This window comes from Neocloeon triangulifer, unplaced genomic scaffold (genome assembly GCF_031216515.1).
Source record: "Neocloeon triangulifer isolate White Clay Creek 2 clone unplaced genomic scaffold, ASM3121651v1 ptg000014l, whole genome shotgun sequence".
In the NCBI taxonomy this organism is placed as follows: domain Eukaryota; kingdom Metazoa; phylum Arthropoda; class Insecta; order Ephemeroptera; family Baetidae; genus Neocloeon; species Neocloeon triangulifer.
This window is the reverse complement of record NW_026775556.1, coordinates 2,408,108-2,430,262: the sequence shown is the minus strand read 5'-3', so window position 1 is coordinate 2,430,262 and position 22,155 is coordinate 2,408,108. Positions and strand designations below refer to the sequence as shown.

The 22,155-nt window shown below is 38.9% G+C and overlaps 4 protein-coding genes across 10 annotated transcripts in view; 2 read left to right on the top strand and 2 right to left on the bottom strand.

The window, feature by feature from the left end:
* Window positions 1-73: 73 nt before the first annotated feature.
* Window positions 74-2,061, top strand: LOC132201296 (retinol dehydrogenase 12-like). Of its 5 annotated transcripts, none has more exons than XM_059627345.1 (8): window positions 74-184; window positions 305-420; window positions 495-718; window positions 778-888; window positions 944-1,117; window positions 1,171-1,378; window positions 1,441-1,642; window positions 1,693-2,061. In XM_059627345.1, the coding sequence occupies exons 3-8, from the start codon at window positions 526-528 to the stop codon at window positions 1,879-1,881; spliced, it is 1,077 nt and encodes a 358-aa protein (XP_059483328.1). In that variant the 5' UTR covers window positions 74-184; window positions 305-420; window positions 495-525; the 3' UTR covers window positions 1,882-2,061. The 5 variants fall into 5 exon arrangements, with proteins under 5 accessions (XP_059483328.1, XP_059483331.1, XP_059483327.1 ...); XM_059627348.1 differs by having other exon boundaries at window positions 479-718; XM_059627344.1 differs by having other exon boundaries at window positions 253-420.
* Window positions 1,998-4,834, bottom strand: LOC132201294 (peptidyl-prolyl cis-trans isomerase D). The gene is made up of 8 exons (XM_059627342.1): window positions 4,318-4,834; window positions 4,110-4,247; window positions 3,943-4,049; window positions 3,693-3,881; window positions 3,514-3,636; window positions 3,338-3,456; window positions 3,148-3,277; window positions 1,998-2,700 (listed from the first exon to the last, which is right to left on the bottom strand). Exons 1-8 carry the CDS (start codon window positions 4,388-4,390, stop codon window positions 2,476-2,478), a joined length of 1,104 nt encoding a protein of 367 aa, XP_059483325.1. The 5' UTR covers window positions 4,391-4,834; the 3' UTR covers window positions 1,998-2,475.
* LOC132201286 (zinc finger protein 624-like) lies at window positions 4,160-8,697 on the top strand. Of its 2 annotated transcripts, XM_059627325.1 has the most exons (8): window positions 4,160-4,677; window positions 4,742-5,055; window positions 5,147-5,169; window positions 5,252-5,347; window positions 5,437-5,556; window positions 5,615-5,712; window positions 5,770-6,208; window positions 6,415-8,697. In XM_059627325.1, exons 4-8 carry the CDS (start codon window positions 5,252-5,254, stop codon window positions 8,494-8,496), a joined length of 2,835 nt encoding a protein of 944 aa, XP_059483308.1. In that variant the 5' UTR covers window positions 4,160-4,677; window positions 4,742-5,055; window positions 5,147-5,169; the 3' UTR covers window positions 8,497-8,697. The 2 variants fall into 2 exon arrangements, with proteins under 2 accessions (XP_059483308.1, XP_059483306.1); XM_059627323.1 differs by lacking the exon at window positions 4,160-4,677 and having other exon boundaries at window positions 4,740-5,169.
* Window positions 8,698-8,794: 97 nt separating this feature from the next.
* LOC132201108 (contactin-6-like) overlaps window positions 8,795-22,155 on the bottom strand; it is a 159,363-nt gene continuing 146,002 nt past the window's right edge. Inside the window, exons 7-15 of one of the 2 annotated variants that reach the window (XM_059627020.1) lie at window positions 17,769-17,913; window positions 16,651-16,781; window positions 16,434-16,593; window positions 13,613-13,906; window positions 12,292-12,588; window positions 11,484-11,831; window positions 11,149-11,318; window positions 10,259-10,486; window positions 8,795-9,538 (exon numbers count right to left, since the gene is read on the bottom strand). In XM_059627020.1, coding sequence (XP_059483003.1) covers window positions 9,470-9,538; window positions 10,259-10,486; window positions 11,149-11,318; window positions 11,484-11,831; window positions 12,292-12,588; window positions 13,613-13,906; window positions 16,434-16,593; window positions 16,651-16,781; window positions 17,769-17,913 — 1,842 coding nt within the window. In that variant the 3' untranslated portion in view covers window positions 8,795-9,469. Of the gene's footprint in view, window positions 9,539-10,168; window positions 10,487-11,148; window positions 11,319-11,483; window positions 11,832-12,291; window positions 12,589-13,612; window positions 13,907-16,433; window positions 16,594-16,650; window positions 16,782-17,768; window positions 17,914-22,155 lie in introns of both variants that reach the window. The other variant, XM_059627019.1, reaches the window with a different exon arrangement.

Here is a 22,155-nt window from a genome sequence, read left to right as displayed (position 1 = left end):
TTTTTCGCGCGCTTTATGACCTTCATGAGATTCAAACATGGAAGATACTTTTCGAGGTCATTCATCACTGTCACACCCCTCTCTGGATGGATCAAGAGAAGGAGCAACAAGACAAAAACTTTGATTCTAGAGACGCCTTAATTCTACTTAAAAGTTATACGTCATGCTTCGCTAATCAAACGTGGTAACTTTTTTTAATTCAACCTTGGTCACTTTTATTCTGCAGGTTATAAAATATTATGTAATTGCCAGGCATGTGGTAGGCCAAGCCGCATTCGTTCTCACTGTTGCTCTGCTCTTCTAGGAGGAAGTGAAAGCGCGAGGCAGGCCCAAAAGTATTAATAACTACAATAAGGGAAAAGTTTATGCACCGTTATTTTGACAGAGCACTGAAATCACACTCCTTCCTTGGCTGTGCCGGTAATTAGAGTGACAGCTCTACCGCAAAATATATTAACATAATTATCTTAAAAATTAGTCTGCTGTGCTTTTAGTTTGGTGGAGAGACAAACCTAGGTTTTGAAGATGTGGATGTACTTTGTTGCTGCCGCGCCTGTCGTTTGGCTTGTCGTTTTACTCTCGTCTTTGTACAATTGTCCTCAGGACAAAATCACCATGAGCAACTTTTTCGACCGATGCCGACAGCAGGCACTTTACAATGCAATTGGAATGAAAGCTAATCTGGACGATCTGTTCAATAAGAGGAAAAATAGATTTGGTAAAAATTCATTTTGACAATAAATAATAAATATTTTTTTAATTTCTATTGAATTACAGCATTACCAAGCAATCTAAAGGGGCGAGTTGTTGTTATCACTGGCGGAACCAGAGGAATAGGCGTGGAGGTTATTCGCCAGCTCTTGAAGTGTGACATGCAAGTTGTCATCGGTATAATTAAATTTTATATTTTATCAGTTGAAATTGTACAAATTAAGTTCAACAGGATGTCGAAAAGTCAGCGCTGGGGAGAAAGTTGTAGAAGAAATAAGAAAGTCTGGAGTGGAGACTGGAACGACAAAAGTATTTGAGTGCGACACAAGTACTTTGGATTCAACTAGAAACTTTGCTCAAAAAGTCTTGAACTCCTGCCCTAAGGTTCACATCCTCATCAATAATGGTAATTTTAAATTGAAATTAAAATTCTTTTTCAATTCTATTCTGAATTCATAGCTGGTATAATGTTGGTGCCGTATGAAGAAACTGTCGATGGCCATGAATCTCAATGGCAGGTCAATTACCTGAGCCACTTTTTGCTCACGAAATTGCTTTTACCAAGACTTGAGGAATCTGCTAGCAATGGTCTCAACTCTCGTATTGTGAATCTCTCTTCCTCGGCCCACCTCGGAGGGAAAATCGACTTTGATAATCTTGAAATGAAGTATGATATAAACATGTAATATTTGTCCCATCTTGCAACTTTTAATTTTTACTTCATTTAAGGAAAAACTATGTGTCAAGCACAGCCTACGGTACGTCCAAACTGGCTCAGCTTATGTTTACCAAAAGTCTGCAGAGGAGTTTTGACGCCCGAGGCGCACCTCTGCAGATCCACTCAGTGCACCCTGGTGTGGTCAATACTGATTTGTTCAAGGGAACCTACATTGACCGCATGTTCCCATGGATGCCGAGGCTCTTGTTCAAGGTAAAAATTTTCTTTGCAAATATATTTTTGGGTAATACGGAAAATTTTAGACGCCTACTGAAGGAGCAACTCCGGTTCTCTACGCTGCTTTATCACCTGATATTGAAGGAAAAGCTTGTTCTTATATCAGCAATTGTTCCGAGTACCCAGTATTAGATGAAGCGAATGATGTGGAGAAGCAGGACAAACTCTTTGAAATCTCATGCAAAGATGTGGGAGTGGAAAAATTTACTCCTTAAAAAGCACCTCAGAGTATTAATCCGCAGATATTATATTACAGTGATGCATTTACTGATAGAACAAATCCGAATCGATCAAAATCGAACGATTCAATTATTTTCTTAACACTGGTAAAGGTCTGATTTTATTTTATCACATTTTTTAACTCTAAAAAAATAAAAGAATGTTATTTTACCAAACGTGTTTGATTTATATTCAAATTGTCAAATATGATGAAAAATGGGCCAGATCTGTAACGTGAAACTCTTGAAACATGAACTATTGAGTGGAAAATCAAAATTTAACATCATCTCACAACTCCGACATGAATAGATAACAATAATTACTGATTGTTAATGGATTGATTTGGCAATGCATGGCAGTCTCGTCACCTATGTATAAATATATCTCTCAAGACATGCCTTGATCTGACAGAATGAGAGCTCTTTTGTTAACTACCCGTCAGTCCGCTCGTTCTCAATAGTAAAAAAAAACACGCAGTTTGCGACAACGCACGGACCCACAAGTCTTGAAAAATTCCAAAAGACACATCTCCGTAAATATTACAGTCTGGCGTCTTACCAACTAAGATTCAGTGCTTCAAAACTTACAAACTAGTCTTTCTTAAACATTTTACCGTAGCGCTCTTTCTCCGAGACAAGGTAATTGGCAATCGCTGCTCGTACTCTATTAATTTCCTTGATTATTGCGTGATCGTTGGGCTGCAGCATTTTCACCTTGCTCAAATCTTGAAGCGCTGCATCGTAATTGTTTAGGCCAAAGTTTGCCTGGCCGCGCCTGTAAATGGCCTTTGCATTTCCAGGGTCTTCGTGCAGGATCTGCAAAGCACACATGTTTTATTTTTGAACTCTCACATCGAAAATTGATAAGGAAGGAAAATTGGCAAATAATCATTATCTCGAACCAGCCAAGAAGCAACGGCTGCAGAGTTTTGGCGCCGGAGAGATATAAAATATTTGATATTGCTTATCTGGCTAGGAAAGATCAAAGACTTTTTCAAGGACTTCTTCAACTATTTGAGAGATTCAGTGTCATGTTTTTTTTATCTATCGGTGAAATTTAATATTGAACAAGGTTTTGAGACCATTCCTATAAATTAGCACAGTTTTTAACTTCACTTTATAAAATAAGCAAATTATGAATGAAATATGAATTTTATAAATATTTTGAATATTTACGAACTGAATAATAACGACGATTATTAACTTTTTAACTTAATATATGTAGCGGTAAGAGAAAAAATAATAATTAAAAGTTCAAAATACCTGCTCGCATATTGAGTAAGCCTCCTTGTAATGTTTGGTTTTCAATTTACACGCTGCTAAATTAAGTCGACATGTTGTTCGCATGTCGGAATCAGTCTCATTATTTGGTTTATTGGTCAACTTTGAATAGCTGCAACAATCAAATGAGAATTAATAAACAAATCTCCAGATTATTTAAATAAATACTTACTAATCTAAGTAACGCAATGCTTTCTTGTATTTCCTATCTGCTAAGCTATACTGATGTCTACTAAAATAATAGTTTCCCGAGTTCTTTATCTTGGCCACGATTTCATCGTCGCTTAAATGCTGCACAAAGTTTGATTATTCAACCTCAAAACCTCAATTATTCAGTGACAAAAATACCTCTCTAGCTTTGACATCAAGGTCCTGAGGCCATGGGGCGAAAACGTCTTCAGTCCCGTCGTTTTCGTTAATTCCCCAGTCTTGACCTTTCGGAATCTCTCCACAATTCGCTACACAGCATCTCTAAAATTTTAAAATCATTAAAAAACAGAACATGGCAAATCTGATTAAATGGATACCATTTGGGGAACATCGTCATCTGTGGGAACCTCGGAAATTTCTCTCACAACGCCGAGCCCTTTCAAAACCTTTCCAAACACAACGTGTGATCCGTCCAGGTTCGGGCAGGTATCAAGAGTGATGAAAAACTGGGAACTGTTTGTGTTGGGTCCTGAGTTGGCCATGCTGAGCAATCCGGGCTGGTCATGCTGCAAATCGAGGACATTATTAGGGATGCATTTACAATTTTCGCACTGGAATGGGACAAACCTTGGCAAAAAAGTTTTCGTCTTTGAAGTTTAGTCCGTAGATGCTCTCGCCACCAGTGCCGTCGAAGTTAACTATATCACCTCCTTGTACTATGTATTCGATTATGGCTGGAATGCAAAACGATTAGTCAGTGTCGGATGACCGGAGCAAAAAACGGTGAGTGCAACCTTTGTGGAAGATGGTACCCTTGAGATGCAACGGGTGCCCTTGATTGCCGACGCCTTTCTCTCCGGTGCAAAGGCACCGAAAGTTCTCCGCCGTGACCGGAGTCTGGTGCTTGAACAGCTCGATCACGATGCGTCCGACTGAAAAAGCACCAAGGTCAGTGTCGGACGATGGATTGGGCTCGGGAAATCGGGAAAAACGCCAACCAACCTTTATCCTCGTTGATCACGACGTCGAGAAACACGATTGGATTGTCATCGCCGCTTGCAGACATCACAGGCATTAGAAAGCGGTGGCCTGGACATCAAGATCGTGGACGAGGACCAGTCTGTAGCTCGGACACGCTCGCTAGCCGGGATTCTCGCAATTATTACGACATTGTGCAGGGTCAGCACTTGTTATCGAACGTGTTGCAGGGGCAGAAGATGCACGGCAATGCACGCGCTGCTGCGTAGTAGGGGCCGCAGCCGCATCTGCTCGCGCCCTAACAGCACTCGCTGGTCGTCCGAGACTTGGCCGTCGCAGATTGGGCCTCGGGTGCTCACGAAAACACCTCACTAATTACTCGAGGTGCAACAAACATTACGCTCGGTACTCGCAATTGACTAACTTGCTTGCTTTCTTGTTCATGTAGGTCAAGAATGGCGATGTTGCCACGAGGGGAGTGACGCCCAAGGACTTGGGAAAAAAGACTGCAGCCAGGAAAACCACCGCACCGCAGTCCCGGCGTCATCCACTGCAGTCGCGAGTCAAACTTTTCCTCGCCGATCCGGCAACACCGCCCAACAAAATCCAGCTGGCGCCCAGGGCCATCTGACGAGCAAATCTCGAATCAGCAAACTTTCCAAAACAAATCACTCACCCTCCTATTGTTTTCATCTTTCATCTCAACTTGACCGAATTTCGGCCCGAAATGAGTCTATACGGCTGATTTATGAGAGACTGACGGTCTGTAATTTTTGTTATGAAAAGCACTGATTAATTTCGACGATTTCTACGTAACATTTTTTCCAAGATTTTCATGATTTGAATCATGTAGATTTGGCAGTCCACGACAGAGAGGTTCGTCTGTCACTCCTTCTTTTATTCTTTTTGCTTCGTGTGCTTTTTTGCGAATATGTGCTTAATTTTAAATTAATTTCAGATGGACAATAAATGTCAACTCTGCTGTAAAAGGAATGGAGAAATCTTTAGAACTGATTACTTTCAACTGTTGATCACCAAGCACATCACCCCGAATGTAAGAAGATAAACAATTGTTAAATTGTTAAACAAATACATTTAAATTTAATAATAAATCTAGAACATTAATAACAAATTTTAATTCAGTTTGAAGGGGATGTGTGCATTTGTGAATCCTGCGGCCAGGTTTTAAGACACTGGGATGAATTCTCTAAAGAGGCGTCAGAAAACCTCAGCCGAAAAAATGTTGAGCCGGATTCGTGTCAGGTTTGTTTTTTTTTTGTAAAATTGCCTTACAATTTATTACAGTATTTGAAAATTTCAGAATGAGAGCAGTGTTCACAGGTCTTGTGATCAACAAACTCAAACTGAGGAACTTGAAGATGATACTCAAAACACACAGCATGATCACTCATATGCAAAGTACTTTTGAATTTGAAGACATCAAAACAGTTTTTATTATGTTTTCCCTTTATCCAGGAGTCCGACTCTTCCAAGCAAGCAAAAGCAAATGGAGGACGAGTTTTGTCAAGTTGATAGTTCTAGTCTTGGATATGAAGACTGTCTAAACACTGCCGGATACCCCATCAGAGACTTTGCCAAGGACTCTTTTTACGAGAGCGCAGAGAGTGACATTAAAATTTTAGAAGTTTGTGCTTTGAAAGACGAGCAGTGGTTTGACGAGTACCCTCGTCAAGATTTTAAGGAAGAACCTGAGGCCGAGTGGAATCCAGCGAGAATTAAGGAGGAGCCTCCAGTCTACGATGACAGTACGGAGGAGTCTACATGGCATGACAATTTCTTTTACCAGCCGCCGATTGAGCCTCAGCGATTGGCTTTTGTCAAGATGAAAGATGAGACTGGAATGCTCTTTCCAATTCTTCCTATTTTAGCTGAGCAAAAGATGGAAAATTTGATCGTAAGAAACATTTTTCAATTGATCTGTTTAATATTACATATTAAAAAAAAAAAAAAAAAAAAATTGGAAATTTTTGACGAGTTTGAATTGGCCAGGAACTTTTCTGTTTTGTTTCTGCGGCTGTAAAATAATTGATGCCAAATTTACTTGGAAATTTGTTTCTCATAAATTGTTAAATGCTTTAATGTGTTGTTTAAATTTTGCAGAAAGATGAGTTTAAAGTTGAGAGCAAACCGACTGAACTGATGCCTCCACCAACACTGCCTAATAATCCCACACCATCAGCATCATCGTACTCATGCCCGATCTGCAGCAAAGAATTTCCTTCCAATGATCTCCTCGTCCAGCATTTACGTTCACACCAGAACTTCTTCAAGCCTGCGCTGAACCTTGCCTGCCCAGACTGCAACCAAGAATTCCAGTCTGAGCACATCCTCATCGAACACATCATGGAGTACCACTTCTACACCAACGAAAGAGGAGAAGTTCCTTGTGTCATCTGCAGCCAACTGCTGCAGGGCTCGGACTTGAGGATGCACATTTTCAACTGCCACTTCAACACTAACCCTCACGCCACTCACGTGACGGGTGTCGTGGCCAACGAGGCGGCCAAAAAACGGACTGCGGCCGAATCGAAAAAACCCGAGGTCACAAAACAATCCACCAAGGTCACCACGACCTTCAGCTGCAAACTTTGCAAAGTCAAACTTTCATCCAGGTTCAAACTGAAACTGCACGTTGAGCAGAAACACAAGGGGAAAAAGATTGTGGTGAAGAAAGCAGGGGATGTAGTAAGAAGTCAAAAGAGCCAAAAGCTACACTCAGAGAGGAACAAACGTTTTTACTGCAAGCTGTGCATGAAGTCCTTCCCAAGCGCCAAGGGCATGGCTTGCCACATCACCATGATCCACAAAAAGCAGTACAACGTTCCGAACAAGCATTTCCAGTGCCCAAAGTGCAAGCGGTTCTTTGTCTACAAAGCAAGACTCGAATCTCACATCTGCGAGCAAACTTCGACTTCGGAGCCACACGAAAGGTCTCCTTCTGTCTTCACATTTGTCCAGCACTACAGGAAATTGCAAGATGGGAAGTACGTTTGCAAACACTGCCCCGATCGGTACTTCTATTCCTATTCAGGAATTGTGAAGCACTTGCGGAAGGAGCACAACAGCAAGTGCAGGAATTTGGCCACCAAGGAGGAAAAGGCCAAGGAACCTTCTTCGATGAAGAAGGAAGAGCCGGAGAAAATATTGAATGAAGCGGTCAAGCCCAATTTGCCTAGAATGCCGCCCAGGGATAAAATTTACGTTCGGATGAAGAGGCGCCAGCAGATGGTGGCCTGCGAGACCTGCAGTCGAAGGTTCATGACGAAACGGCAGCTGCGGATCCACCGCAAAAAACTGTGCAAACCCTTCCGAGCGACTCAGAATTTGAGCATGCAGCAGTACTACCTTCTCAGACGCACCCACTTCCTCTGCAATTTGTGCTACAAGTCGGACAATGAGTTTGAATTTCAGTCCATCGAAGATGTCAAGCACCACCTCGAGATGGACCACAACCTGACTCTGTTGTCCAGCGTGGAGATTCAGTTTGTCTGCAAGTTCTGCTCCTTGTTGTACAAATGTCGCGCCTACCTCAAGACGCACATCAAGCAGAAACACAAAGACGAACTGCTGGAGGCAAAACCTGAAACTCCGAAATTAGAAGTTGTTGAAACTCCAAAGCTTGATGTTGCTGGAACTCCTCCTAAGGAAGAAAAGAAGTTGGTAGTCAACAAGTACAAGTGCGAAATTTGCGGCAAGTTGTTACCACTGCAAATTGCTTTGCAAAAGCATGTGTTGTTGAAACACCCAAAGCCAGATATTAAGACTGAGCCGTCTGAGGAAAAATCTGTTGAAAAGGAAATTGTTCCAGAAAGCCGCTCGAATGAGAATGAAAACGAGTGCAGTATTTGTGGTAAAAAATTCAAACTCTCCATAGCTTTGCAGAAACACATGAGCTCTCACTCGGCACCAAATCCTGCAGAAAATCAACCTGCCGAGTCTTCAGCCCCACCAGCAACGTTTTCATGCCAACTATGTGGCAAATCGTTCCCCAATAGTGACCAACTTCAGGATCACAAAACATCCCACGAGGCTGCGAAGGAGGAGAAGCCAAAGGAAAGCAATCAGTCGAGTCAGCCAGCCAAAAAGTCCCTGCTGACCTGCGACCTTTGTGATAAGGGACTGAAATTCTTTTCCCAAATTGCGCTTGACCAACACAAGAGGAAGTATCACAAGCCAAGCTAAAGATATTTCAAAAATCGGTCCATTTTGCATGAATATGTTAAAGGTTTAGCTTTGAAATTTTATCCTCACCACCACAATAATTGGTTTGTTTTTGTTAACAATGTCTAATTTTATTGCCACTCTCATCAAGTATGTATTTTGTGAAAAAGAATTCTGATCATGGAAGCTGAATTTTTAAAGTTTGTAGTTAGTATGTGAATAAAAATAATAAATGTTTTTTTACAATCACAGATTTTTATTCATCTTGTGGTAGATTAAGAGAGAGAAAAAAATGATCATTTTTCAGAATTTTTTTATTAAAATTCAATAATAAATTTCAAATCGAAATGAGCTAATTAACATACAAATAATCATTTGTCAGACAGCTGATTCTTCAACTTTTTCATCATTTTTATTTTTTAGTAATGAATTTTAAGAATAACATTTACAAATTTAATACAATTAAGATTCATCGTCGCTTTTTAATTATTATACAAGTGGTTTGATTATTCTTTTTATTAAACTTTTTATCAACAACAATCTTGGTTAAGGTTTGAGTCACATGAACCAATCCAACACGTCCATTCACAAATCAGGGGCATATATTTTTTTGCTTATAAAATTTCATGCGTCACCCTGGCATTTCCTCTTTTGTTAGTCTGTTTTTGGATTTTTACACAATGAAGTTATGGAATGTACACTGATAGTTTTTAGAGCGCTATATTAGAGTTTAATAATATATTACAATTAATGTAAAAAAATCTTGATCACATTTATTAAAGGGAGGAATGTTCGTATCATATCAATATTGATCAATTTAGGCGCACACTTAGTTCCACGACGTATAATTTTGCTCTCTCCAAATCAATAATCCTCTTGCTTAAATGCTTAAAACGGGGGTAAGGCAGTCAGAGGCCTGTCACCTTCCCTTTCGAGTGTTACACTTTTACTCCTCAGGCTCCTCATAGGCGAACTCAGGCGGGGGCGGGGGAGGTCAGAATCTTGTGGTGGTCACCACGCGGGGCTGGCTGGAGCCGGAGGTTGAAGGGCCGGCAGTTCCGTCCTGATTGATTCATCGAAGGTTAATCAGAATAAAATAAAATTGCAAATACTGGCTTTTATAGTTAGCAATACATTCATGAATAGCAAACATAGCAGGCTCTGGTCAGTAAAATACAACTGAATCATGGATACAATGTATATAATAAGGGCAGGCTTGTGTTCAATAAATAATTTATGGTAATAATTAAAACTGAAATTTTTATATAATGCTTGAAAATTATAAATTACTACGGTGGGCGCACATTTTGTCACGGTTTTTGCATGCCAGAAAATGCATTGATTGATGGGTCTAAAGGGATATATCATGCAGCATATATTTTGGCTCACAAAGTTTTTAAAAATTTCACACACAACTCAAAATACAATAATTATGTATCTGTACTGTAACAAAGATGAATACAATAATTGACTAGAAAGGATATAAAACAAAAGATCTTAACTAAAAACATCGATTTTTAAATTATTTGAAGTAAAATATGGAAATGGGAAAACAAAACATGCACAATTTTTCTAGCACTAATTCAAGATGCAAATCAGCAGTTTGTTTTTTATCGGAAGGGTTCACAGCAAAATGCAGCACGATGCGTCCGATTTGTGTCAAATCGAGGGTGCCAACTGGTTAGGGCTATACCGTGCTCTCCCTTGGCAGGGTGCCTGCAATCAGAGGGGTGTCTACTCCTGCCAGGAGCTCTTCCCGGTCGTCCGCCCGGTTGCTGCTTACCCTGAGAGGCGGCGTGGGCGCCACATGGATCGGCCGGCGGCCCAGGGTGTGGTGCAGGCCGAGGTGGCCGGGCGGGATTTTGCCGCTCAGGTCCATGATTTGAGCGTAAACGGTGGGCTCGTGCTGTGGCTGGTGGTGCGGGCGCCGGCCCAGGGTGTGCGACGGGTACATCATGACGGGGCCGTGCTGCTTTGGAACCGCCAACTCAGCATACGTGATCTCCTCTCCCTAAAATTGGAATTAATCTAGAATTAGAGGATAATAAAAATTGTTATATTTTTTAATGTTCTACATTTTGTAATTTTGAAATTGATCACCGAGCAAATTTGTATTGAATGAAGAATAAATGAATAAATAAATGCTGAATAAGTGGGCGCGGGAAAGAAAACTAACTATAAAGCGGTGTAAAGCAGAAAAGAAGAGAAAAAAATGGAATATTTTTCACAATTTGTTCAATTTTCAAGATTGCAGGAAATAATAATTAGGAAAGATAAAAAGAATGTTGGTAAATTAAAAACGGTAGGTTCTTGCGAGAGGAACGTAAAATGCATGTAATAACCTCCCCGTAGAAAATAAAGTTTTTAATAAGAAAATTAAATAAATTGAAAAATTCCAGATTAATAAAAAAATTAATTTATTTTTTACCATAAAAATTGATCTTAAATGCTTACGTCCTTTTTTATAGCTGTTCCTTTCTATTTTTTTTTTTCAATTTTGGATATTAAATTAAAATATTTAGTGATTAAAATTAGCTGCATATTAATTAGTTATTATTCAAAACTCTTAAATATTAATTGAAAGAAAGAAATAAATTATATAATATTTATATGAAAAAAAGATAAATATGTAAATGCAAAAGTGTGAGAAATTCTGCGAGTGTTTGAACTCACGGGCAGAGTTGTGTTCATTGTATTATTCATGTTGACAGTCTCGTAAGAGGAAGCCGGCTCCATTTGGTTGTTTCTGATGTGCAGATGGTGAGGCAGAGTGTCATACATGCGAGGGGGAGCGTTGTTGAGCACCTCGAAGGCTTTTTCGTCCGGGTCAAGGTACTCAGAATCTAGAATCAGCAAATGAATCAATATGCAATTTGCAACCTGCTCGGGGAAATAAAGTCGTTTGCTCAGCGTTTTTATGCACAAACTTGTGCCAACTTTCTTTCTTTTTCTCCCTCTTTTTTTTAGATCCGTATGAATATTAAATTTGCTTAGCTGTAAAAACGTACCTGTGCTGTGAGGAATGATGTCTGGATTTTTCTCGTCGGTTGAGTCGAGGTCAGTGTCCTTGCCGAGGCTGCTCTTGTCGCTGGGCACCGGGCCGCCCACGCCGCGGGACATAGTGTTGGGCGCCTGCCTGCCCCCGCCGCCCCCAGTGCCCCCGATGCGCTCCTCCATCTCTTTCTCCAGCTCGTCCTCGTCGTCGTGACCTCGGAGTCGCATGACCACCACTATGATCACGGCCACCAGAAACAGGGCGGACACCACACCAATCAGGACGCCCAAAATCGGGGTCATTTGCAGAATGGCGGCCGGAGAGGTCGCGGCGGCCACACAGCCAGCACCAGTGTTGCATTCTGGAATTTTTATGTTTTTTTTTTCAACAGGAAATTTTTCTACTTTATACAACATTTTGAAAAAAAGGCAGTCAAATTTGATATTAAAAATGAATTTTAGTACATAACAATTTATATTTTGATCCGATTAAAACACAAATTTATTTGTTTTTGAATAATAAGTTGAAGATAAAAAGAACAAAAGAAAATTCTAAAAATTAATTTTTCTTCAAAAGCATTTTATTTTATATAATTTATTGCTAATGTCTTATTGGTTTTTTTGAGCAACTAAAAGCAAACTTCTTTAGAAAATTGCTTATTTTTCACCATTAATAACAATTTTTACCTATTTTCAAAAAAATTACAACACGCCAAACTGCTAAAAGCATTCTAAATTTCAAAAATGGATAAAAATATTCAATGACTTCGCAACAAAATCATCAAATTTGCAAATCTTATAAAATCATATAAACTTTCTTACCAGTCCTTTTCTCAGCAGCTTTAAGGGTGTATGCATGAAGAGTGGCTTTGGAGCTGCGTCCTTTGTCATTGCTGGCCGAGAGCTCAATTTGGTAATTCAAGCCTGGATCCAAACCGCTGGCCGTGAACGTGGGAGTGTTGCTTGTGATCTTTGAAACAAGAGCGAATGTAACGGCGTCGTACACTTCCATCATGAAAGTCTGTGGAAGGCCGCCGTTGAAGCCCTCGGCGCACTCGACGTGCAACGAATCGGCGGTCTGGTTGATGATGCTGCAGTTGTGCACCGCGTCCGGTTTACCTGAATAAATTCATTAAATTATTTTTTGGGTTGCAGATAATTTATTTGCTTGCTGGTGGAATTAATAGCTCATGTACAGATTTCAATCGATAATAATATTTGCACGTTATTTTTCCTCCTGGTTTTTCAACGAGTGAGCCAATTGGAATGACGTGTTATTGTGAAAGAGGATTTTTTCCATTCCAATGGTAATTGAATTTCCACATGAGGGGGTGCACTCAGTCAGTTAAAGTTAAAATTACATTCAGATATTTGTGAAAAAATAACTCTTCCGCGAATACTTTCCTCAAATCAACGCGGAAAATGTTACTTTCGTTTTTGTATCCAATAAATCAATTTAAAGCAGATAGAAACTCTTTTTTTTATACAGAAACTCGTGTCGAAAAATTCACATTCTGATAAATGGGCGAAAAAAACTACCAAGCGTAGGATGATAAAACAAAATTTTTAAATACATTATAGATTAGCGAGTTCCAAAACAAAAAGAAATTCTAAATTAATTAACTCTCTAATCGTAGCATAAGAATTCAAAATAAACGCTTCATTGTAAATTATTGTAGGACAAAAATTGATAGAATACTTAATCTCCAAAGCTTATTACTGGCTAAAGATGAATTTGGAAACTTTTTAGAATAATTATTACTCCAAGACCATATCTATTGAAAACATTTCAGACCTTTTTAAAGCAAATGCAGACTTGATGTAAGATGTTGTGTATTTCATGTATCTGAATGGAGAATAAATAAATAAATAAATAAATAAATAAAAGAATAAATTTAGTAACACATTTTGACATTTTTTTCTAGAAAATGGTATTTTAATCTTCAATATCTACAAAAATTATTCATTTTTACCTTATTAATCAAGGCCAACAACAAAAACCAAGGAAGCTTAATTTCTTTATTATTAAAATTTGATGCGAACAGTGGAACCTAGGAACTTCTGGTTTCAATGCGGTCCCTATCTACTTTATTCTACTTTAATTGACGATTTTTTTAACAAAATAATTTGTAAAATTCCTCACCTGCCGGAATGATGTGGAAAACGCACGGATGTTTCTGCATTCCGAGCTCGTTGCGGCCCCAGCACAGCAGAGTGCCGTAGTCAAGCTCGTTCATAGGGGTGTACGTGGCCACACTCTTGGCCCTGTCGACGGCCATGTGCGCCATGGGGATGTCCAGCGTCTCAGACGTGTTGTTGAATTTCCAGATAAACTGGATGTCCGTCGGGTTTGCGTCCAGGTTGCACGTGATTTTGGAGCTCTCCTGTCGCGCGACGCCGAACAGGTCGGGCTGGTTGCTCTTGCAAACAGGGATGTCTGTCAAAAGGAATATGAAAAAGTGGCGAAATTAATTCCAGGTTACGTATCACGAAAAGCTTTTATTTGGCGCGCGAGAAATTGCGCGCATTTGTCACACTGGCTTTGCGTTTCTCTCGCGGGATATCTGAGGGCGTCACTCAAAATGTGATTAAACTGCACTTTGTGGCGGACACGCTGCGTGACGAGTTATTTATTCGGCGCTCTGGTGAGCAGTGTAAATTATCTGTCAGTGTCACGCGACCGTCATCTATCCCGCAGCAGCAGTATTTAGCCTGTTTGATTAGCTGACCGCGGCAAAAACGGCGCAATAAATATCTACTTTCAAAAGAGAGGAAAAAACTTGCCAATTTGCTGAAGCTGCTATATTGGTTTGTGAAAACTTTGTGAGGAATTTCTTGGCACAGCGAAGCCCCGACATTTCTGTAAAACCACGCGCGTTCAGAAGCCCACGAAATTGTTTTGAAGTTTGCAAAAGCGAAACCGATCAAATTCCATTCAACTTCAAATTGGCATCAAGCCTTTGAAGGGCAGAAAACATGGATCCTATTATGCGGCGAAAATTCGTGAAAGGTACCATGCGTTGGCAAGGGTCATGCGATCTTTACAAAATTTTAGGACCTGAAAGACCATGCAAGGAGGTTTACAAAAATATATAGTTTTACCCCAATATCTCAAAATTTACGGGTTTTACGGGACGTTCAAAATTGGGTTTTTGAAATTTTCAAACGGCTGTATCTCGGCTTTCCGTGATCGTACAACAAAAATCCGGGTATGGCTGAATTTCTCTCGTCACCCTCTACAACTTTGCCGTTGAACGCAAAATTGTAGGTCACAGGTCAAGGTCACTTTTGGTGACCTCATGACCTTTGGCCTCAAATTTGACAACTTGGCACAAACTTTTTTCAAATTCTGAAATAGCCATCGTGTAGAACGTTAAATTTTACATAAAAAACGTTCTTAAAAAAAGTGGTATGTATCACAGTTTTTTTATTTAAAAAATAAGTAACTCCAAAAACGTGGTTTTCCGAGCTCCGGAGGCTGAAAATTAGCTTTGAACCTATGTAACTTTTTTCCTGCCAGATTTAGGACAATATGTATAATGACAAAAAGTAATCCCCTTGACTTGTTCTTTTAGACCATGTATCGCACATAGTGACCAGGTCACAAAAGGTCATTGACCCTAGTGACCTTTGACCTTACCACGATATATTTTGCAAGTGTGGCACACGGTTTGAAAGAGCATAATAAGAGGAACATTTTGGTACGTAGAACTTTGTTGCAGCTATACTAGGAGCAGAGTTATCGCATTTTTTCGTGGCAAATTATGAAAATTTTAAGAATAATTTTTATTTAAACTGCAATAACTCTGCTCCTAGTATAGCTGCAACAAAGTTCTACGTACCAAAATGTTCCTCTTATTATGTTCTTTCAAACCGTGTGCCACACTTGCAAAATATATCGTGGTAAGGTCAAAGGTCACTAGGGTCAATGACCTTTTGTGACCTGGTCACTATGTGCGATACATGGTCTAAAAGAACAAGTCAAGGGGATTACTTTTTGTCATTATACATATTGTCCTAAATCTGGCAGGAAAAAAGTTACATAGGTTCAAAGCTAATTTTCAGCCTCCGGAGCTCGGAAAATCACGTTTTTGGAGTTACTTATTTTTTAAATAAAAAAACTGTGATACATACCACTTTTTTTAAGAACGTTTTTTATGTAAAATTTAACGTTCTACACGATGGCTATTTCAGAATTTGAAAAAAGTTTGTGCCAAGTTGTCAAATTTGAGGCCAAAGGTCATGAGGTCACCAAAAGTGACCTTGACCTGTGACCTACAATTTTGCGTTCAACGGCAAAGTTGTAGAGGGTGACGAGAGAAATTCAGCCATACCCGGATTTTTGTTGTACGATCACGGAAAGCCGAGATACAGCCGGTTGAAAATTTCAAAAACCCAATTTTGAACGTCCCGTAAAACCCGTAAATTTTGAGATATTGGGGTAAAACTATATATTTTTGTAAACCTCCTTGCATGGTCTTTCAGGTCCTAAAATTTTGTAAAGATCGCATGACCCTTGCCAACGCATGGTACCTTTCACGAATTTTCGCCGTATGACGATGAAAATGTTTTCGCAGAATTTTGCGACTACAAAAATAGCACAATAAATAAATCAAATCAAACGTTTATCTGAATTTTCTGTCAGAAGAACAACAAAAATGGTAAAAAAATGTTAATAAAATTATAAAAATAATTTAATTTTAAATCAAAGGTAATTAAAAAATAGTAGAAACTAACAAAACCCAAAACCCATAACAAAAATAGATGAACTTAATTTTTAACGGAAAATTATAATAAAATGTACTAAATTATCAAGATTAAAAAATAAATGAAACAAACTTTTTTAATTTAAAGTTTGAATTCTAAACGAACTGCACCATTTGCACTCGAGCAGTCAAGATTTAGGATCCGCTAAACAAACTTGTGGTTGCTCTAGCAATTCTAAATGCTGCAAGTTTACGTACATTTGACGTCGAGGAAGACGGGGTTGCTTTCGCCGTCGCCCTCTTGATTGCTGCCCACGCAGGTGTAGCGGCCGGCGTGCGCCCTCGTCACCGACTGCAACACCAAACTCTGGTTGCTGACAATTATGCCGCCGCTCGCGTTGTTCACCAACAGCTTGCCCTGCAAGTGAAATGTTTAATCTCACACAAGAAGTCTCGAAAGTTGCGTGCAACTCACATTGTGGCGCCAAGTGACTTTGTACACCCACGGGTTGGACTTGATGTTGCATTCAAAGTAGACGTCGATGCCTTCACGTATTTGCGAGGCATTCAAATTACTGCCGAGTTCCAGCGTGACGAGCGGCACGTCTGCACATAAATTTATAGCGTCATCAATTGTGTTTTTCTTGAGAAGGAACGAACAAGTTAGGCAATGTGAAAGGCGGATGTGTCGAGCGGGGTGCATACTTATCGCAGCTGCAGGCGCTCCATCGATTTTGAAACAAGAGAATTTCGCGCCGCTCGCGGCTGTTTGGTGTCAGACTGCTGCGTTCGACACATCGACGATCACCGAGCAAAAGAAATGGGGTGCGGTGCAGCTTTTAAAAATATTTTGCTTCGAAGTATCAAAAGACTGGTTTGGCAAAGAATATGTACATTTTTTCCGGACGTATCTCTTTCATTTCAAGCTGTTAATCATCTTGACATTTATTTCAATTTATGCTCACATACTTCGGGAATTGTGGATTTGTTGAATATTAATTCTAAGTTGAATTAAAAAAAAAGATGAAATTGAGCTGAAATTTTGTTGAATTATACAAAATAAATTTTTAACAGAATAAAATAAAGTCAAACGTAAAAAAAATATGATTAGGAAGTGTCAAAAATACAGGCGGTACGATTTTTCCCAATCATAACACAAAAATGAACTTTGCTTTTTACAATTTTACAATTTTAATATAAAATTTAAAATAATTTCAAATGAATAACAAACTTTTCTTTATTGAAAAAAGAGGAGTATTTTTTTTATTATTATTTTTATTTTGGTGAGACAGGAATTAAAAAGTAAACTTTACTAGGCTAAATTGCAAATATGAAAAATAATAAAATTTGATTTTTTTTTAACGAAACCCTCTTTTGAAGCAGTAAAATTGAGGTTTAAATTTAACGCATGAAGTTGTGCGATATTGTGAATTTCATCAACCTTTTGGGAAGCACCCTAATCTAATCACTTTGCAAATCCCCGGTCGACGGGTTCGGACCGCGCAGCAAAGAAGGGTTGCCGCAAGGGAGGACAAGTAGCAGAGTTATTTTGGTGAGTGGTGAACAACCACGTGTGCAATAAAGCCTACTCACGGTGTATATCGAGTTTCCATCCATCCTCGAGTGTGGAGTCCGGGATGGCGGGATTAGAACCTCTACAAGTGATCATTTTGCCGGCGTCTTCCAGTTGCGGTCGGAACGTGAGAATGCTGGTTGTGATGTTGCCGTCGGAGCTCGTCTGTAATCAAAAAGAGAAAAAGTTTAATGCGATTCTCGCATGAAAACGACTTTTGTCAGGGAAAAAAACAACAGCAACAATTAAAACAGCCGACATGTGTCGTCAGGCGGCGTAATCTGGCCGGACGCACAAGAGCGCCGGATTTGAAAAAAAAAAGAAAAAGAGCCGGCTGCTGGAGGAGCGACAGTTATTACTCGTGGGCCGAATGTTATTAGACAAGGCGTACACTTGGGATAGCTGCACCAGCCAGATAACACACTGCCTCCAACTCGTACGCAACTGAAATGACCGCCCGGCAACTCAAACGCCACTTTTTCCTCGGAATTCTACTGTTTTGAGTGAGACTCACAATCGCACTCTGATTGCAGCGAGACGTGTCCCTGCAGACGGGATTACTCAAAAATGAGCAAAAGAATGAGTTAGTTGGAAAAAGTAAGAAATAACTTTTGCTATAGTTTTAAAATTTAACTTGAATTCTAAAATAATTTTCAAAATAGCTGAAAAAAAAATAACAAACAATACTCTCTTTGCTTTTAAGCACTTTTCAAAAAATTGATTTGGATTGAATTATTCTTACTTACTAAAATTTTTGCATTTAAGAAACTTTTTATTTAAGAAAATTAAAAAAAAAAAATTATCATTTTGCAGAATGAATTCTCAGAGCAAACAATCTAATAAGATTTTAAAAAGATTACAAAAAAAAACAATTTCTTGTAATATTAAATCTAAATTAAGTTGTATTGTTCTCTTAAAGTGTTTTTACCTCTTTGGCGAATATTAAACTACACTCAATAATTGCAAATTTAAAGGGAAACTGTTAATCATAAATATATGCTTAAAATTTGATTTTTTTTCCTGTGATAATTCACATATATAATATTTTTGTATGATTAAATTTTAAACCTTTGGTACTGTCTCAATATTCTAGTATTTGTAGGATTTTCTCATTTTATCAGTCAAGAGTTTTTGTTTAACTTTTAATTATGCCTCTACGATCCATATAACTAAAACCTAACATTTCTCCCTCGACAACCTGTAGCAGTTTTTGATTTTGTTTTCATTTTCTTCTACAAAGCCTAAATTATGCGAAAATCAACACGTGGTGCACTTTGATCTTTAAGTTAAATTTAATGAAAACGCTGGCTGCTCTTTCATCCATCATGGACGCGCACCGTTTTAATACAGAGCAACGCGCGCGCTTTTGGGGAACTTGACGTTTTACTTCGGAGGCAACCTGTGAGCGACAGTTTTTGATATGCCGACCGTCAATCACAACGTCAAGACTTTTTGCCAGCAGCAGCTAGTCAGGAAAATTGAAAAAAATTGCATTTTTCTGCCGGCACTTTTTAACCTTTTCCAACTCTGCACGTTTTTGCTCTCTCTCTAGCCAAAAACGGCTCCAATTAATGCGAAGATTGTGACATTTAGGGCGGTGCTAACTCGCCATTAATGCCGAATTTCGCCCTCTCGTGTCGTCATAATCTGGCCACTGTGCTAAAATCAAGTGTGTGCTCGTCGTTGCAGCAAGCAGGAGAGGCGGCGCGTTTGTTTATAACGCTTTTTACGGCCCTCTGACCTCGCATAATACGATCTTTTACGCCAGAAATTTTACGGCCGCCGTCGTTTAATTTGTCCCTTTGACCTGCCACCGCAGAGAAATTAACAGCCGGAGAGGCTAAGCTTGAATTATTTATGCCCACGACTATTTTTGCCCGGCCAAGTGCCACTTGTGTGCGCGCCAATGTTGAATCTTTCGCGACCCTCTAACGCAAAATGAAATTTGACCCTACTTCAGAAAATCAAAATTTGATTAGCATGGTGAAAGTTTCAGGTTTATAGAAGAGCTCAATTTTTATATTTTACATTTTTTTACTTTATGTGCATAATATAGGTTTGAATTGAATAAATGATTTTATTTTATATTTTAAATTTATTTCATAAAATAATGAAAGGTTCATCCTTGATCAATCTTTATTGCTGTTATTTCTCACACCAACACGCAGCTTCTTTACTAGTATTGGCAAATATTTGCAAGCTCATGCATGATAGAAAAAAAATAATAAATAATTTCCATTGTGTGTTAAGTTGTTGTTTCAAATTTCATATCTTTCTCTTGAAAAATGTTTGAAAAATTGTCAAAACGAAGCAGGCAGCTGATAAAAGTGTAAATGAAAATCAGTGAAGTTTACCCAATTTCTGCTCTCATAAAATAAACCAAACATGCAATAAAGTTGTATTCATTTTGCCTTTGTTAATAATAATTTTTGATCCGCAAATTAAATGTGGCATTTGAGATTAAATCAACGTTGAGGTTTGCAGGTAATGAGGTGATTTATCAAAAAAGAGGCGAAATTTTGATAATTATAAATTTTGAAGTCTCCATAACTTTTCCCATTTATTAATTTGATAGAAATACTGTCCTGGACCGTAAAATTGTGTTTCCAATTAGAGGGAGAGGGTTATTTTTAAAATCAGACACATGAAAAGGTTTTCGCACAAAACACCCTTTCAAGCCTTTGAACGCGCGGCAGATCAAATAAGAGCGAGGGATCTCGTCATTCTGTTAAGTGCCCCGTTTTTTCCACATTAACAGACAGGGGTCCATTCAAGCACCTGGGCTGCTGGACACTTTAATTTAAGGCTCAAGAGGTTTTAGAAAAAAGCGGCGGATCTCGCGTCGCACAAACACACAGAGGCAAAAAGCGGCAAAAGGAAAACAAAATAAGGGCCGGTAAAAGGGTTTGGTGTGTGTGTGTGTGTGTGTGTGTGTGTGTTGTCCGCGTTGTGAAGGATCAAAGTATCAAAAGGATGGAACACACTCTTTCGCACACAGGGAATGAGTGATGATGATGAAAAACAGGCAGAAAGAGAGTTGCTGCCCAGCGATGAATATTTATTGGCCATTACATGATGAATACGCCGAATGGTTTGTGCCGCAACAAACCGGCGTTTTTCTTCAAAGCGGTGGCGTCGGCACCAGTGGCGACCACCGCGAAAAAGAGGAAACGGATGTCTAGACGGTACTTTTCACAGCTCACATTTTATCATTGCCCGTGCTAATCAACTTTCTTTACCAACGAAAAAGAATATGGAGAAGAATTAGAATATAATTTTCACTTCACCTTTTATTTTTGTTTGAATTTTTTTTTTTTAATTTGGAGAGGAAGAAAATATTGCTAATTTTAATATTTTGAACAGTCAATAGGAAATATACTTTATTTAAGACAAGGATCTATTATTTTCATTTTTGCTCTGCGCAGCTGAATCTGATTTTTTTTACCAAATTTACACTATAACTGGTTGTTTTGTGAGGCATTATTCATTTACATAATTATAGTCAGGGAATTTTTAAGTAGAAAGTAAAAAACAAAAATTTTGATCAATTCTGATTTTAGCTTTACAGCAGGGGTTTCGAAAATAACTTGTAATTAGACAGAAATTGCATTTAAAGTTATCTCAAGTAACTTTTTGAAGAAAAAAAAACAGATATACATTATTTATTAATATAATTTGTATTTAAAATTACAATGAAAGCTTTTGGATTATTTATCGTAAATCAAACTATTTAATTTTTAATTCAAAATATTTTCTTGTTCAATTAAGAATGTCTCAGGAATCTCAGGATTGTTCCTTTCTTGGATTAAATATTCCATTTTTATATATCAAAAATTCTTTAGGCAAAACGTGTGATACTTCCACAAACACCTCCGTCATTTTTGGCGAAATTTAAATTAAAGGTTTTCCCCGGAGGCGCCAAAGCAGGAAGGGTGAAATTTTGGCTCTCTCACACCCGGCATAAAATTCCGGACGTGTGTCGTCATTACCAAGTTTCATGTATGAATAAAATCCGGCCGCACACCATGCAGCACGCAGACAGAATGCAAAAGAGTGCTACGGGCATAATGGTGGTCGCTCGCCCCAGTATGCGGTGAATATATTTCATCTATATAATATCCAAAAACAAGACCATATGGTGAAACGTATTTACATAATTCCAGCGGCTGGCGGACAGAGCAGGCGTTTTGCCGCCACCACTGCAACGGAGGAGCAAAAACTTTAAATTTGAATGAAAAAGAGGACACGCCGCCGCCACCAATGCAAATAGACGTCTGCCGGTGAAAATGAATTAGAATTTCTCGAATCTTCGGTTGGACCAAAAAGCAACGAAATCCACCTTCCAGATTTCGTAAATAAGGGCGCTTTGTGTGTTTGCCTTGGATATACACGCGATGTTATTGCTAA